Source organism: Brassica oleracea, chromosome C8, assembly GCF_000695525.1.
Source record: "Brassica oleracea var. oleracea cultivar TO1000 chromosome C8, BOL, whole genome shotgun sequence".
Taxonomy (NCBI): Eukaryota; Viridiplantae; Streptophyta; class Magnoliopsida; order Brassicales; family Brassicaceae; genus Brassica; species Brassica oleracea.
Genome location: NC_027755.1, coordinates 38,130,860 through 38,143,683, shown reverse-complemented (window position 1 = coordinate 38,143,683; position 12,824 = coordinate 38,130,860). Strand labels below are relative to the sequence as shown.

Sequence of the window (12,824 nt, the reverse complement as noted above, 5' to 3'; positions counted from 1 at the left end):
TATAATCCGAATGGGGCTGATTTTGATAAACCCGAAAAACCGAGACCCGATTGGACAAAACCGAAACCCGATTGGGACCCCGAATGCCCAGGCCTAATCATCACTATTCCCACCTTTTTATATGGATAAAAAATTTCATACTTTCACAAGAAAACATATTAAATATTTATCAAGAATATAATATTTTGTTATTATCAATTTTTTAATAACACTAAATCAATAATTATTTAATTAAAATTTACAATTTTCTGTGTGATAATATTAATAAAATTTAATAAAAGCATAAAAAGTTTATCTTGATCTTTTCAGAAACATTCATAGTATAAACAAACGTTGGGTTTGATTGGTTGAAGCTGTAACTTTCTATTTTTTGCTCTAAGATTTAGACTTTAAATTTTTAGCTTTGGCTTTAATTTATTTTGATGTAGAAAATTTTTCAGAGCACTAAATAAAACTCTAGAGAAAGTGTTTTCTAAAACTAACATATTTTCTATTTTAATGTTTTAGTTTTGGATTCAATTTTAAAAATAAAAGCATGATTGCTTTTAAAAATGGCTGTGGAAATTAAAAGTCTGTCTACAGCTTCTGAAATAAAAGCATGATTGTTTTAAAAGATAGCGCTAGAAATTAAAAATGATGTCCACAACTTCTACAGAAACTACCAATCATCCCTGTTGTTTGTGATTTCTAGGCTCCGGCACAAAAAAATCCGTTTAAGCGGAAAAATGAATCGTATCTTAGACACTTGTGGAACAAAAAGAAAGAAAACAGCTCAAAGAATGCCAAACTTCCATGCAGATTTGCGATAGAGTAAGATTGTTTTTTTCAGTAATCTCATGTCGATCATGGATTTGTCCTTGAAAATAACATGTAAAAGGCAAGAAAGTTGTAAGATTATGTTACCCTGAATGCTTCCCACGTCTTATAATGACATAATAACAGTTTGAAGATAAGGGCTGATCGAGAACCGGGATGAACAAGACCGGGTCATGATATGAGTCATCTCCGTCACTATAGCTCACCGTCAGCTTTGCGTTCTGTGGGAACGGCAAGCCTTTTAGATCTTGACCATAGCACAACCCAAAGCAAGAGAGGGGTCTTGACTCTTCGTCTTGAATCACAAGTACTCCAGAGTTTGGACCTTCTGGTGGCCGCTGTTCCAACTCCAACGGATTCCTCTGGTACTCAGAAAGACGTCTTGTAACATACATCTTCAATTCAGAATCTACCAGGTGTCAAATCCAGGAGTTGAGATCTCGCTTTTATATAATTGCACCATGGATTGAGAGGTAAGCTAGTTGTACAAGCTTTCGTATAAAGACTTTTCAAAGGTTTTGACTTTATGGTTTATTTATACAGAGGTTTTACAAATATGTTGAGAGCTTCAAGTTACATACATTGTAGCCTGTTTATTTAATGAATAATGTAAAAACATGTTTGACCGATGCACATTCTTTGTAGGTTATCGTCCGGTATGTTAGGGACAAGCGTGTAGTTGATGTTGGTACTATTAAAATGTGAAACTATGCTTTTAGTTAATTTATTTTATTACAAAAAGTCAAATGTCAATATTCTTCATATAATCATATCTTAATACATATTTATATGATAACAGTGAAAAATGTTTCTAGAATAATTTTTCGTATTTTTCCCATGCATAAATCCAAAGCAAAAACATTATACAAAGTTCTCTACATAAACTCACCTATACTGATCAAACAAAGACAAGAATGACTAAGAAGAAGACGTCCATACTGATCCTTCGTCGTACTGATCCAACGGTACACGCAAAACAAAACAAAATATTGCCTTTAGGGTTCTTTTCAAGCTTCCTTACGCGTGATCATGTCCCCCTTAGACCATGTTCACTCTAATACTTTTCATTCTAAAATAAAATAACTTTATAATATAGTTAAATTCTATTCCAATGATTTTATATTTTAGAGTGGAAAATATAATGATAAACAAAAATAAATAAATTATTCTACAAATAGAGTAAATCTATATTTCATTTTATTATAGAGTAGAAAAAAATTGAATTGGAGATTTTTTTTATTTCTAAACTCTATTTTATAGTGAAAAATAGAGTGAGATTAGAGATGTCCTTCCCATGCGTTACTATCTAATTTCGAGGAAGATTTTATTTAGTTTTATGAGTTTAAGAAAATAAGAAATTTTAGAAAAAGTTGGAGCATCTAGGAAGAAGAATGACCAATTAGCAATAAGTTAAATAACGGATAGTAAGATAATCATTTATTCGTTTCAATTTAACAGAGTTCACATCAATTCAATGCAGGCCAAGATAAAGCATACGCTGAAAATGAAGAAGCTCAATTCAGTATTGGATAGTCCTCATTAATTTATCAGCATGTCTAAACTCATATGTCAACACCAAACTCCCATCCATTCTATTCAGCTCAAAGCTCTCTACCAATACATAACATTTATAACTCTTCCAATGTGATGAACCACATTCAAATCGATCCAACTTCTTAACCGTCAATAGGTTTCCATCTATCTTCTTCCATCCAAAGTTCTCCTCTTCGCTTTCCATCCTCTCAACAATCATAGACCTTAAACCTATCTTCTTGTTTTTTCCTTCATGATCAAAAACTTGGAACCAAACAATCCCTTTAGCATCCAAATATGTTGTTCCTATATTAATCTTTTGTCCCTCTACTTTAATCACTTCAGCTTCAAGATTCACATCAACGACAACCTGAATACAATCTTCATTGCGAACATTCTCATAGAAGAAAACCTCTTCCCATCTTTGCTGAAGGGTCATGTTGTAATACATTGATATCTTCACTTGATCTATTATGTCTCCTTCCTTCACAAACAAGAAAGGGACATACCATTTCCCAACAACAACGCTCATATCAAGACCAGGAAGCGTAGAACGTAGCTCCACATTTAGACCTTTGGCATCATCTATGAGACCAAAGTCTCGCAGGGTTGAAGTCGAGTTTTCTATTGTCCAGCTCCTCATGAGGAATGCAGGAAGTATAGCATTAGGATCAGCGGGCTTTGCATGATAGTAAGAACAGGAAGGCGCTGATGTAGTTCTGATCACAACTTGCCGGTGAATTTCATAAGGATCTGGTTGGGGCTTCTTATACATATGAACATGATTGAATTTGATGCAGAAGCAGCATGTTACTCTCTCCACCTCTTTTTCAGTGCTAGTAGATGATTCCCTGCAATCCAAAATTTAAGCTTCTCCAAATGAGATGAGTTTTCGAAACATTAATATGTAGATGTGGGCATTTGAATTGTTTGTCATGCATGCTTATATGACATAAAAGAACTTATAAAGTTCAAGAAATTAATCATTATTGTAGGGATTATAATGGGATCAATTCAAACCTGATCTAAACATAAGACTATTTCCAATGTATTTTTCTATACATTTTTAAAAAATATAGTAATCTATAATAGATGAAATCTATAAAGTAAAAAAAAAAAGAAAGATATTTTCTCCCTAAATATAGAAATTTTTATTTTAGAGGAAAAAAATAAAAGTGACTTAGAATATTTTAGGAAAATACAAAAATGAGGTGCTCTATAGTCGAAGTAATCATATATTATTACTGATTATATGAAAATTTTGATACATTTTTAATAAATCATATAATGTTTATTTATAAAAACATATCATACACACTTCTTAGATAATCACTTATTATTAGTGTAAGTAGATGAAAATCTAGAAAATTGTAAACCACTCCATCTTTAATATTTCATGTCGGATAAGAAATTCATAGGTAAATAGTCATACCTCGAATAATACCCGCACCGTTCATAAGTGTAGTAACGATTAGAAGATAGAGGAAGACCAAGAACAGGTATGAACACAGCCGGATCACGACGAACGTTGTCTCTATGCGAACCGTAGTTGTGTATAACGGTCAACGCTGCGTTTTGTGGAAACGGTAATCCTCTGAAGAGAGTTTCGTTGCACAAACCAAAGCAACAAGTGGTCAACGATTCTTCGTCTTGAATCACAAGCACGCCGGAGTTTGGTCCTTCAGGTGGTGGCTTCTTGAGCTCCGACGGGTTTTTCCGGTACTCCGATAAAGCTCGTGTTACATACATGTTGTCGTGTCGCGTGTTTTGGTTTATGGTTTGTGAGGGAACATGCTTGATCGATGCATAATTTTATGATGAAGTATGTTGACTTTTGTTATAGTCTTTATAAGTTAGTCTTATTACCGTAATGTTAGGAAGTCAACGCGTAATTGCTATTAGTATTGTATTAAAAATGCGAGAACATACACTATGCTTTTGGTTAATTCATTCGTACCACAAAAAGGTCAAATGTGGTTGTAAACGAAATTCAATTTAATGATAAATAATCTTATTTTATATGGTAACAGTAAAGCAAAAAATACTAATAATTTTCGTATTTTTTTCCCATGCATATAAATTCAAAGCAAAAAGACATTATACAAAGTCTTCTACATAAATTCACCTATCCTGATCAAACAGACAAGAATGACTTAAGAAGAAATACATCACCGATCCAGTGAGGAGGTCCATATTGATCATTCAACGTACTGGTCCAACGGTCCACACACACACACAAAAAAAAAAAAAGCAATACCCTTAGGGTTTCTTTTCAAGCTTCTTCGTGATCCTGTGGATAACCAAAAGAGATACAAACATTAATGTTTTCAAAACAAGAACATGACCTGTTTGACAGGTTTTGATCAAAGACTTCACCTGAAGCAGTAGATTCCAAGAGCCGCAGTGATCTCATGGATGACCGAAGTCGCAAAGTGCAAGTATAACGACACTGTTTTACATCAATACAAAATTAGTTAGGACTTAGGAGGGCCAAGATAACTGACTAATGAAGGGAGAAAAACAAACAGCTGAGCTAATTGTTTTAGGAGCAAACCTGTGAATATACAGTAGCCGAGAAGAACCCATAACTCGTCGACTAAAGGAACCCTGAAAGACACAAGTTTCTCAGTTTTATAAAGACAAAAAAAACAATGAAGTTTCTGCAGGAAATTGTAAAGATGTAATAAAAAAAAACATACCCATTATTCAATCTTGCGGTTAGAGCGTTTGCAAGTGCAAAGGGAAGATAGACCAGCGACTGCATTTTGAATAAAAAACATATCATCAAGGTTACATTTTGCGAAACCAGTAAGATGAAGAGATCAAAGAGTTATGGGATATTACCATGCACATGTTTGTTTTCAGTCCTTTCGGCTCATCACACAAGTGAGCAAGAATCATTCTTCCCTGAGAACAAAAGAAGAAACATAAAACTTTTCTTTGAGTTGCAACTTTTTGGAATGATAGTTAAATAGCATTAGAAATGAAGACTTACAACTAGAAATCCAAAGGCAAGTCCAGTTCCAAGTACAACCAAGTGAGGGTATGTTTCTATGAGATTGATTGGAGACAAGTAATCCCTGTAGCAAAATATGATCCCACTCATTTTCAACAGAGAAGGAGAGATATATATAGTAAGTCATTTTCAGAAGAGCATAAAACAAAAGACTTACCATATCAAAACACCTCCAAGAAGAACCACGAATGGATAAAGCTGCATCAGATAATTCAAACAGAACAATAAGCTTACAGCTTTAAAAACAAGTATTATATAAATCAATTGTTCAGGAGATTACCATAGCTAATGCTAGCACCATGCTCCCTTTTCTTGATTGAACAACTTTATAGACATTTGACACACTGCAAAAAATGCAACCGCATATGAACCACCTCATCAACTAGGAAACTTAACTCAACTTACAAAAGGGACCTGAACTCAACACTAAAGAATACTAGTATTTTCTAATTTTATCAGTACTTTCATTTCTGAGAAAGAAACACTGAATCGTCTGAAAAAAAAAAACATATCTTGTTCAAGTTAAGAAGACTCACTTGATTGCGACGGTTGGTATAACAGCAAAAGCGATCATCATGTATAATACTGCTCTGGAAGTTCGGATGTCTAAAACAGAGAACTCAAAGTTTAATCAAGAAATCAAAGAGAGCAACGGTAAAAGAAAATTGGATGAATAAAAATGTGGGGAGATAGTTTTTACCATTAACAAATGGCACCCAACTAAACAATGGTATGGACTCCCCCAATTCCTGAGCCCACCATTCAGCACCTTTAGACAGAAAAATAAAAAGATCAATATTGGAAGTAAAGACCAAACCCAAGTATAGAAAGACATTGGTCTGAAATGAAATGCTTAAAGATTGGAGTGCAGACAAGAAAGAAGCATTTACCGACAAGGGCGGTGAAGAAGTGGCTGACGTATATAAGTGCAAGACCCTCTGTAGGTCCATTGATTACCGGAAGAATAAGTGTGTTGGTGAAATAGCTAGAGGAGCGTGAACAAAAGTATTAGGAAGTCTATAACAATGTTAAGAGACATTTTCATAGAGTTATAAGCAGAGGGCTTACTGTTCCCATGTAGCTCCATAGAAAGGAATAGCTGAAATAACCCAGAACCAGAAAGTATCTCTTCCGCACATTGCAGTGCTTCCAAACGCCATGGCTTCAAACTGTTTCCATTGTCAAACCTTAAGCATGGATTCCATGAATGTAATGTAAAAAGAGAGAAAGGATTTGTTAATGCATACCGCACAAGCAAGTGCATCACAACCTGCAAAAATTGGAACACATGTCAGAAAAATCTAGAAACAAAACTGAGGACAGATAATCAAAAAGGGGAAAAGATAAAGCACCATGATCAAAAAGTTCTCCTAGGGGGCTAGAGGAGTTCGTTCTTCTTGCTTGCTTCCCATCAACCGCATCAAATGTCTATAAACTCAAACGGTTCAGGGAAAAAAAATAGTTAAAACACATTCAAAAGTCAAAAAATTTGAAGAAAGAGAGAGAGACGCAGACCTGATACAAGAAGAGAAGCAAACCATGTGCGAAGTGCACCCATCGTGGAGGAGGAGAATCCAACTGAGGTGAATATATCTGAGACAGACAGGAAAATAAAAAGTGTCTTTGTAATCAAATCCATATGCAGAAAGCAGACATAAAGACAACAAGCAAATGCTTCAAGAGAAGAGATTAATGACTCACGTATCCTAGCAGGGAAGATGTGACTAGAAACATGAACCCCATAAGCGTTATCTGCAAACCAATAAAAACACACAACGCCAATAAGTAATAACGACACCACATAAACCAAAATAGAGAGACAGGAAACACTTATATATACCATGTTCGGTCTGTGTATGGTCCAAAAGGCAGTAACAGAGATAAAACCACATGAAAAGACAAAACAAAAGTCAAGACTTCTCATTTAGCCTCCCATCAAGTAAAGCTTAAAAAAAACAAAAGAGAGAGAGAGAGAGACTTACGGCATCCATAGAGGGAAGACTTTGACAAAACGAGTCCAAAAAGGGTTGAGAAGGTATTTGGCAAGATAAGAGTGATCCTCTCCACTGTATTTGTACCTATGTAGAGCTGCTGCACCATGTGCTCCTATGTAACCCATTACTCTCTAACCCCTTGCTGATTCTGAAAATACAAAAAGACGTTAAAGCAGGGATCTTTAGGCTCTCACTATCACTAATCAGACTCCTTAACGCTAAATCAAGAAAATGGGTATGACCCTTTCTACAAAAAGAACAGAACTTTGCTCGAGCTGCGATAGGAACCTTCGAGATTTGGATCCTTTGCTACAAAAGTTGTTCAAGAGAAGAGTACTTACGAAGGTTCCGGTGGTTTGTGTCGGCGAAAGTAAAGGAAGAGCCTTTCGAGTGTCCGTGCCCAAAAGAACGGCGAAGCTGGAGGAGAGGACCTGAAGCAAACAGAGGGCTTTGCTTTACCCCACACGTGTGAAAGATATTTCTTTTTGTTGTAATTAATGTATGTATATACTTTTGTTATATACGAATATCTTTTATACCACTTGGTTTGGTTTCTATGGTGTTAACGAGTTTACAGGTTAGTACCTTAACAAGAAACAATCAAAAGGACTTGTTGCTGTCGAATCATATTCTTCTTTTTATTTTATTTCTCCTTTTGCTTTTCTTACCTTTTAATATTGAGTAATAATATTTCTTCAAAAAGGATTATGCCAGCTCCATTTTTCATTCTTAGACAAAGCCAAAGTTGCTTACTTTTACAATGTCCAAAAAAATATTAGTTTATTTAGTCAATTATAGATTTTATCAACAAATAATTAAAAAAAAAAATGTGAAGAATATTTCAAAATTAAATAATTCGAGTTTGGATGTGTAGTTTTGAAGCAAAATAAACGTGAAAGAAGAAATATCAACCATGTTTAAATTTAAAATTCAACCACCAAAATATTAGTAAGAACTAAGAACATGAATATACTTTACAGATTTATCAATGATGTTACTGATAGTGAAGTGATACAATGAATTACAATACAATACAATACATTATTACAATACAATCAAAGGAGATACTGAAGCTGTTCAATGTACAATTCAATAAATCTCCAAAATGAGAAATGGTTAAATCTATTCTGTGCATGAGCTGGTCCAGTGTTGGAGATTGAAGACTCAGTCTCCACTCTTAACATCCATCAGTGATCAGAACCACTCTTATACATTTCATAAGCTCCTCCTATACCTTTGTTATGAATCAATCCTCATGCTCATCTTCACCTTCAGAATCTACAAAACAAACAAAAAAACTACCTTGAAGATCACTTCTTGATTTGACAAAAAAAAAAACAGATTTTTAATTATTATAAACTAAGCTTACCGGATCTAACATCTTCACTAAGCTTGCCTCTATCTTGTATTTGTTTCACAAGCATCCGATACATCAAAACCCACCAATATATATGAAGAACAAGTAGGCAATAGAGAAGAGTGTTGAACATGTAGTAGTATATTGGTCCTTCCACAGGGTGTTTGTCCTTATCCAGCTCCAAAACTACTTCGTAGCTGCAACAAAACATGTATTACATACATATATAAGGAGAAAAACATTCGAGAGAACTATAAACTGATATCAGATATACACCAACCTTGTGCTCCATAAGATCCAAAAGGGATAGTAAATGAGGCGAAGAATGATCCAAGACATAACAAAAAGAATGAATGAAAAGCTTGCAATCCCTTCAGCTCCACTATACTTAGACATTTTCCCGACTTCAAGAAACACATCACTTGCATCGTGAAGTGCCAGAACAACCGAACCAACACGAGAGAAGCTATAAAAAGAAGAAGAAGATCAAAACAATGTGGAGCAAATGAAGCCATTGAAGAGTAGGAGTGTGTGACGGGAAGCATATACCTACATACGTATGAGAGGACAATAAGAATAAGAGTTGCGATATGATGACCCATTGAAACTCCAAAATCAGAACGCCTTGTTTCCCAGAAGATCAGAGCAAAGATTGAGTATGTGTAGAATCCAGCCACGAACATATACAGAAGCTTCAACTTTAACCTGCATGAGAAAGATATATAACTTTTAACCTGTGAATATATAAGCAAAGGCCTTGAGAAGAAGAAACAAACTTACTTGGTTTGTTGATCAGGCCAGGACTGGTCTCCAGGGCCAACCCAAAAGTATTTAGTGTTCATAAACCAAGGCTCATTGTAAGTCACAGAGAGAGCGAGAATCTCAGCTGATAGATAGTAAACACACTTCCATGCTGATTCTTTGAATTTTCTGATTTTTTTATTTCTCTCGGTTGCATCATCTCCAAGATTCTGTCTCTGTTTCCCGTATATCAAATGCTTTGCCAATTTCTATAAACACCAAACATCAAGTTCAAGTTAAAAAACAAAAAAAAAAAAGTGAACTTTCTCCATACCCTACTTGAAAGTAACCAAAGGCACACATGATAGATGCTTAACTAGAGAGGAAGTAGAGCTAAACAAAGTCAAGTACTCGTTACCATAAATGTTTAATTTAAAAAAACGAATCCACCATAATATCACAAATACATTCATATTCTCACTCACATACACTAAGCTTTCAATCATTCTTGACATCATAACCATCAAAAAGAGAGATACTTTCAGCTACAATCTCAATTCATCTTAGAGAAGCTTCTTAATATAAGGCAATGATGAAAACAATACAATCATTTCAAGTGACTTGAGCAACACAATACAATCAATCTATATAAAGGTAAAGGCTTTAGAAGAGAGTGCATCACAAAAAGCTCAAAGCTTTTGATCTATAAGAAAAGTACCTACCTCGAAGACGAATCTATCGAGGAGGAACCGAACCGAAGGGAAGAACACAGCGAAGAGAGGAAGAACACGAAAGTCTCGGTAAACCGGAGGTGATTCCAGCTCCCAGTCGATCGATTTCACAGATTCTAACAAACCCATCTCCCGATTTTAACTAATCAGAAAATTTTACATATGGTTGACTTCTCCTTTTATTGGATCAAGTGGGAGTTGTTGAAGTGTACTACTCCAATTACAATCTCCCAATTTGGTTGATTCTCTATCAGAAGAATGTATGCTTTTTTTTATATTTTCAAAGCTGGAATCGTTTTTGGTCTTCCTCGAACCTTCTGAATCGCTTAGAGTCTTCTCTACTTTTCAAGCTGGCAAATGTGACAACTTGTTATTGTTTAGTTGACTTCTATTTGGATTTTAACTTTGAATTTTATTAAACTTAAATAATTGGACAAGTTACTGTCTTTTTTTGAAAAAAATAAAATAAAAACGACTGGTGTACGTCATTAGTTTGTTCTGTCTATTGTCATAGAAGACGTTGTAGATTATAATTTGTAATAAAATTATAGTTGAAGTTTTGGAACGAATTTTATTTATATATATAATGGAAAGTTTTGGGAAAATAATGATTCGTTGATTATCGACGTCAAATAATGATTTCTAGTTTGTGAGATATACTAGTTTATGTTAATGTATGATAAACCTTTATGCAAGACTCTCCTCTCTTTTAGAGAGAGGATTTTTTCTCTACTTTCCTTGTTCCCAAATTTAATCTTTCACAAGGAGTAGAGATAAGAGAGTTTTCCATATCGGTTTTTGTTTCCGGCGACGCACTTTTTTCTTCGGTAGATGATGGTTTATCGACGTTCTCCGCCGGTGGGTGATTCTGGTACATGTGATGTTTGTTCTGTGTGGGTGTGGCTCGGATGAGATCTCAAAATAGTTTGATTGAAGCTCTCCGAGAGTTAGTGCTCTGGCAATGATGGTGGATGCCGTGGAGTTGTGGTGGCTGTGATCGTGAGGTTTGGTCCCGGTGAGCCGGTGGTTTCCCGTGTCGGCGTTGTCGATTTGCATGTCGGGAACATGAAGGGGTGATTTCAACCACGTGTTTCTCTTTCACAGTGGTTTGAACACGTGGCTGCGTAGTCAATGCGTTTCCACTTTCGTGTTGGCGAATTGTTCAATGGGCCGTTGTTGGCCTTTGTAATGTTTAGCTGTGTTGGGTTTTTTGGTGGGTTAAATACTTTTTGTAATGGACTTGTATGGTTACTACTTTTATAATAAATAAAATTTAGAAGGAAAAAAAAAAAGTTTATGTTAATGTTAAGTGCAAATATAATAATTGTATAATTATTGCATGGTATGATTGGTCTCACGGTATGAAAGTAAATAATTCATTTTTTAGGGAATGTGAATCGTATCATTATTTTACAGGGTATCACCGATGAAAAGCTAATAAGGATGATGATTAGAATATTTGAATACTCCCTTCGTTTCTAAATATAAATTTTTTTAGCAAAAATAGTTTGTTTCACAGTATAAGTAATTTACATATTTCAATGCATCTTTTTCATTTATTGAATATTGTGTGACCAATTAAATAATATTAAATTTTTAATAATTGATTGAATTAATTGGTTAAATGATATTTTTTAAATAATAATTTTTAAATATTCGTGATTTTAAGCAAAACTACTTATAATTAAAAACTGATGGAGTATTAGATTTTATCAAAAAATGATTAGAATATTCGAATCTCAATTGATGCGTCTCATTATTGTGTTTCACACTCGTTAAAGCTTTGTCCACACATGCACGTTCGTCGGTGATTATACTGTACTACTGAAGCCTTATCTTCTCAATTTTCTATGGGTTTGAAGTAGGAGTAATATACTACTCCTAGATATGTCCATGATGTTTCGATATATTCAAAGTCACATTGAAACAAGAAGAGGTGATGTTTCCAAGGAGAAATGAAAGCGTTGACCCCAAGTTGCCAAAATTTGACTTCACGTTCTCTGTCTTTCTGCTTCATCGATCTTTACTATTTCTTCATATAACGCCCATCTTTCTATACAGCATATGATTCTATACAACCGCATCTTATTATTTAATTAATATAAAAAAGTCAAATATCTCCGTATACTTTATTAAATTAGGCGTTATCCCATATATATTATTTCAGAAGCATCAACTTCTTTTTGTACCTTCTTTTTTAGCCACATGTCATTACTATGATGATTCTTAAAATCATTAGAGAAAGATGTTGGTCCATCTAATTATATAATAAAATTTTTATTAAACTAACAATAAATTCATCATTAATGTACTTTATTATTTCCTTAAATAAAATTTACGGAATTGACTATGCCTAATGTGACTAAAGTATATATGATAATTAATGATTTTGAATAATAAAGATTTGATAAAAAAAATAGTGTATCTTCTATCATATTTGTTTAATTTTAAACTAATAAATAAATTAAACAACCACAATAACCATATAATAAAAATTTAGATTTTTATGTATATGTTATATTTTGAATTTTTACAAACGGCTATAAATTACTAAAACTGTTAAGAGTCTCACATTCAAATTTTATGATCCATGGTTTAAAAATTTTGTTATGACAAAATACAAATGATTACAAAAA

The 12,824-nt window shown here is 34.0% G+C and overlaps 4 protein-coding genes across 4 annotated transcripts in view; all 4 read right to left on the bottom strand.

The window, feature by feature from the left end:
* Positions 1-1,329, bottom strand: part of LOC106310537 — a 3,130-nt gene extending 1,801 nt beyond the window's left edge. The window contains exon 1 of the mRNA XM_013747769.1: positions 904-1,329. Within this exon, the coding sequence (XP_013603223.1) occupies positions 904-1,211 (308 nt within the window). The 5' untranslated portion in view covers positions 1,212-1,329. The remainder of the gene's footprint in view (positions 1-903) is intronic.
* Positions 1,330-2,335: 1,006 nt separating this feature from the next.
* LOC106311116 lies at positions 2,336-4,098 on the bottom strand. Its single transcript, XM_013748349.1, has 2 exons — positions 3,782-4,098; positions 2,336-3,200 (listed from the first exon to the last, which is right to left on the bottom strand). The coding sequence occupies exons 1-2, from the start codon at positions 4,096-4,098 to the stop codon at positions 2,336-2,338; spliced, it is 1,182 nt and encodes a 393-aa protein (XP_013603803.1).
* Positions 4,099-4,389: 291 nt separating this feature from the next.
* On the bottom strand, positions 4,390-7,886 carry LOC106309503 (choline/ethanolaminephosphotransferase 1-like). Its single transcript, XM_013746541.1, has 19 exons — positions 7,701-7,886; positions 7,348-7,507; positions 7,206-7,215; positions 7,067-7,117; positions 6,881-6,958; positions 6,718-6,793; positions 6,613-6,635; positions 6,434-6,534; positions 6,256-6,350; positions 6,066-6,134; positions 5,902-5,971; positions 5,646-5,709; positions 5,523-5,563; positions 5,345-5,429; positions 5,194-5,256; positions 5,049-5,107; positions 4,904-4,956; positions 4,726-4,798; positions 4,390-4,639 (listed from the first exon to the last, which is right to left on the bottom strand). The coding sequence occupies exons 2-19, from the start codon at positions 7,482-7,484 to the stop codon at positions 4,609-4,611; spliced, it is 1,179 nt and encodes a 392-aa protein (XP_013601995.1). The 5' UTR covers positions 7,485-7,507; positions 7,701-7,886; the 3' UTR covers positions 4,390-4,608.
* Positions 7,887-8,308: 422 nt separating this feature from the next.
* LOC106309695 (LAG1 longevity assurance homolog 3) lies at positions 8,309-10,432 on the bottom strand. Its single transcript, XM_013746792.1, has 6 exons — positions 10,180-10,432; positions 9,497-9,726; positions 9,266-9,421; positions 8,997-9,182; positions 8,729-8,913; positions 8,309-8,637 (listed from the first exon to the last, which is right to left on the bottom strand). Exons 1-6 carry the CDS (start codon positions 10,315-10,317, stop codon positions 8,606-8,608), a joined length of 927 nt encoding a protein of 308 aa, XP_013602246.1. The 5' UTR covers positions 10,318-10,432; the 3' UTR covers positions 8,309-8,605.
* Between the last annotated feature and the right edge of the window lie 2,392 nt (positions 10,433-12,824).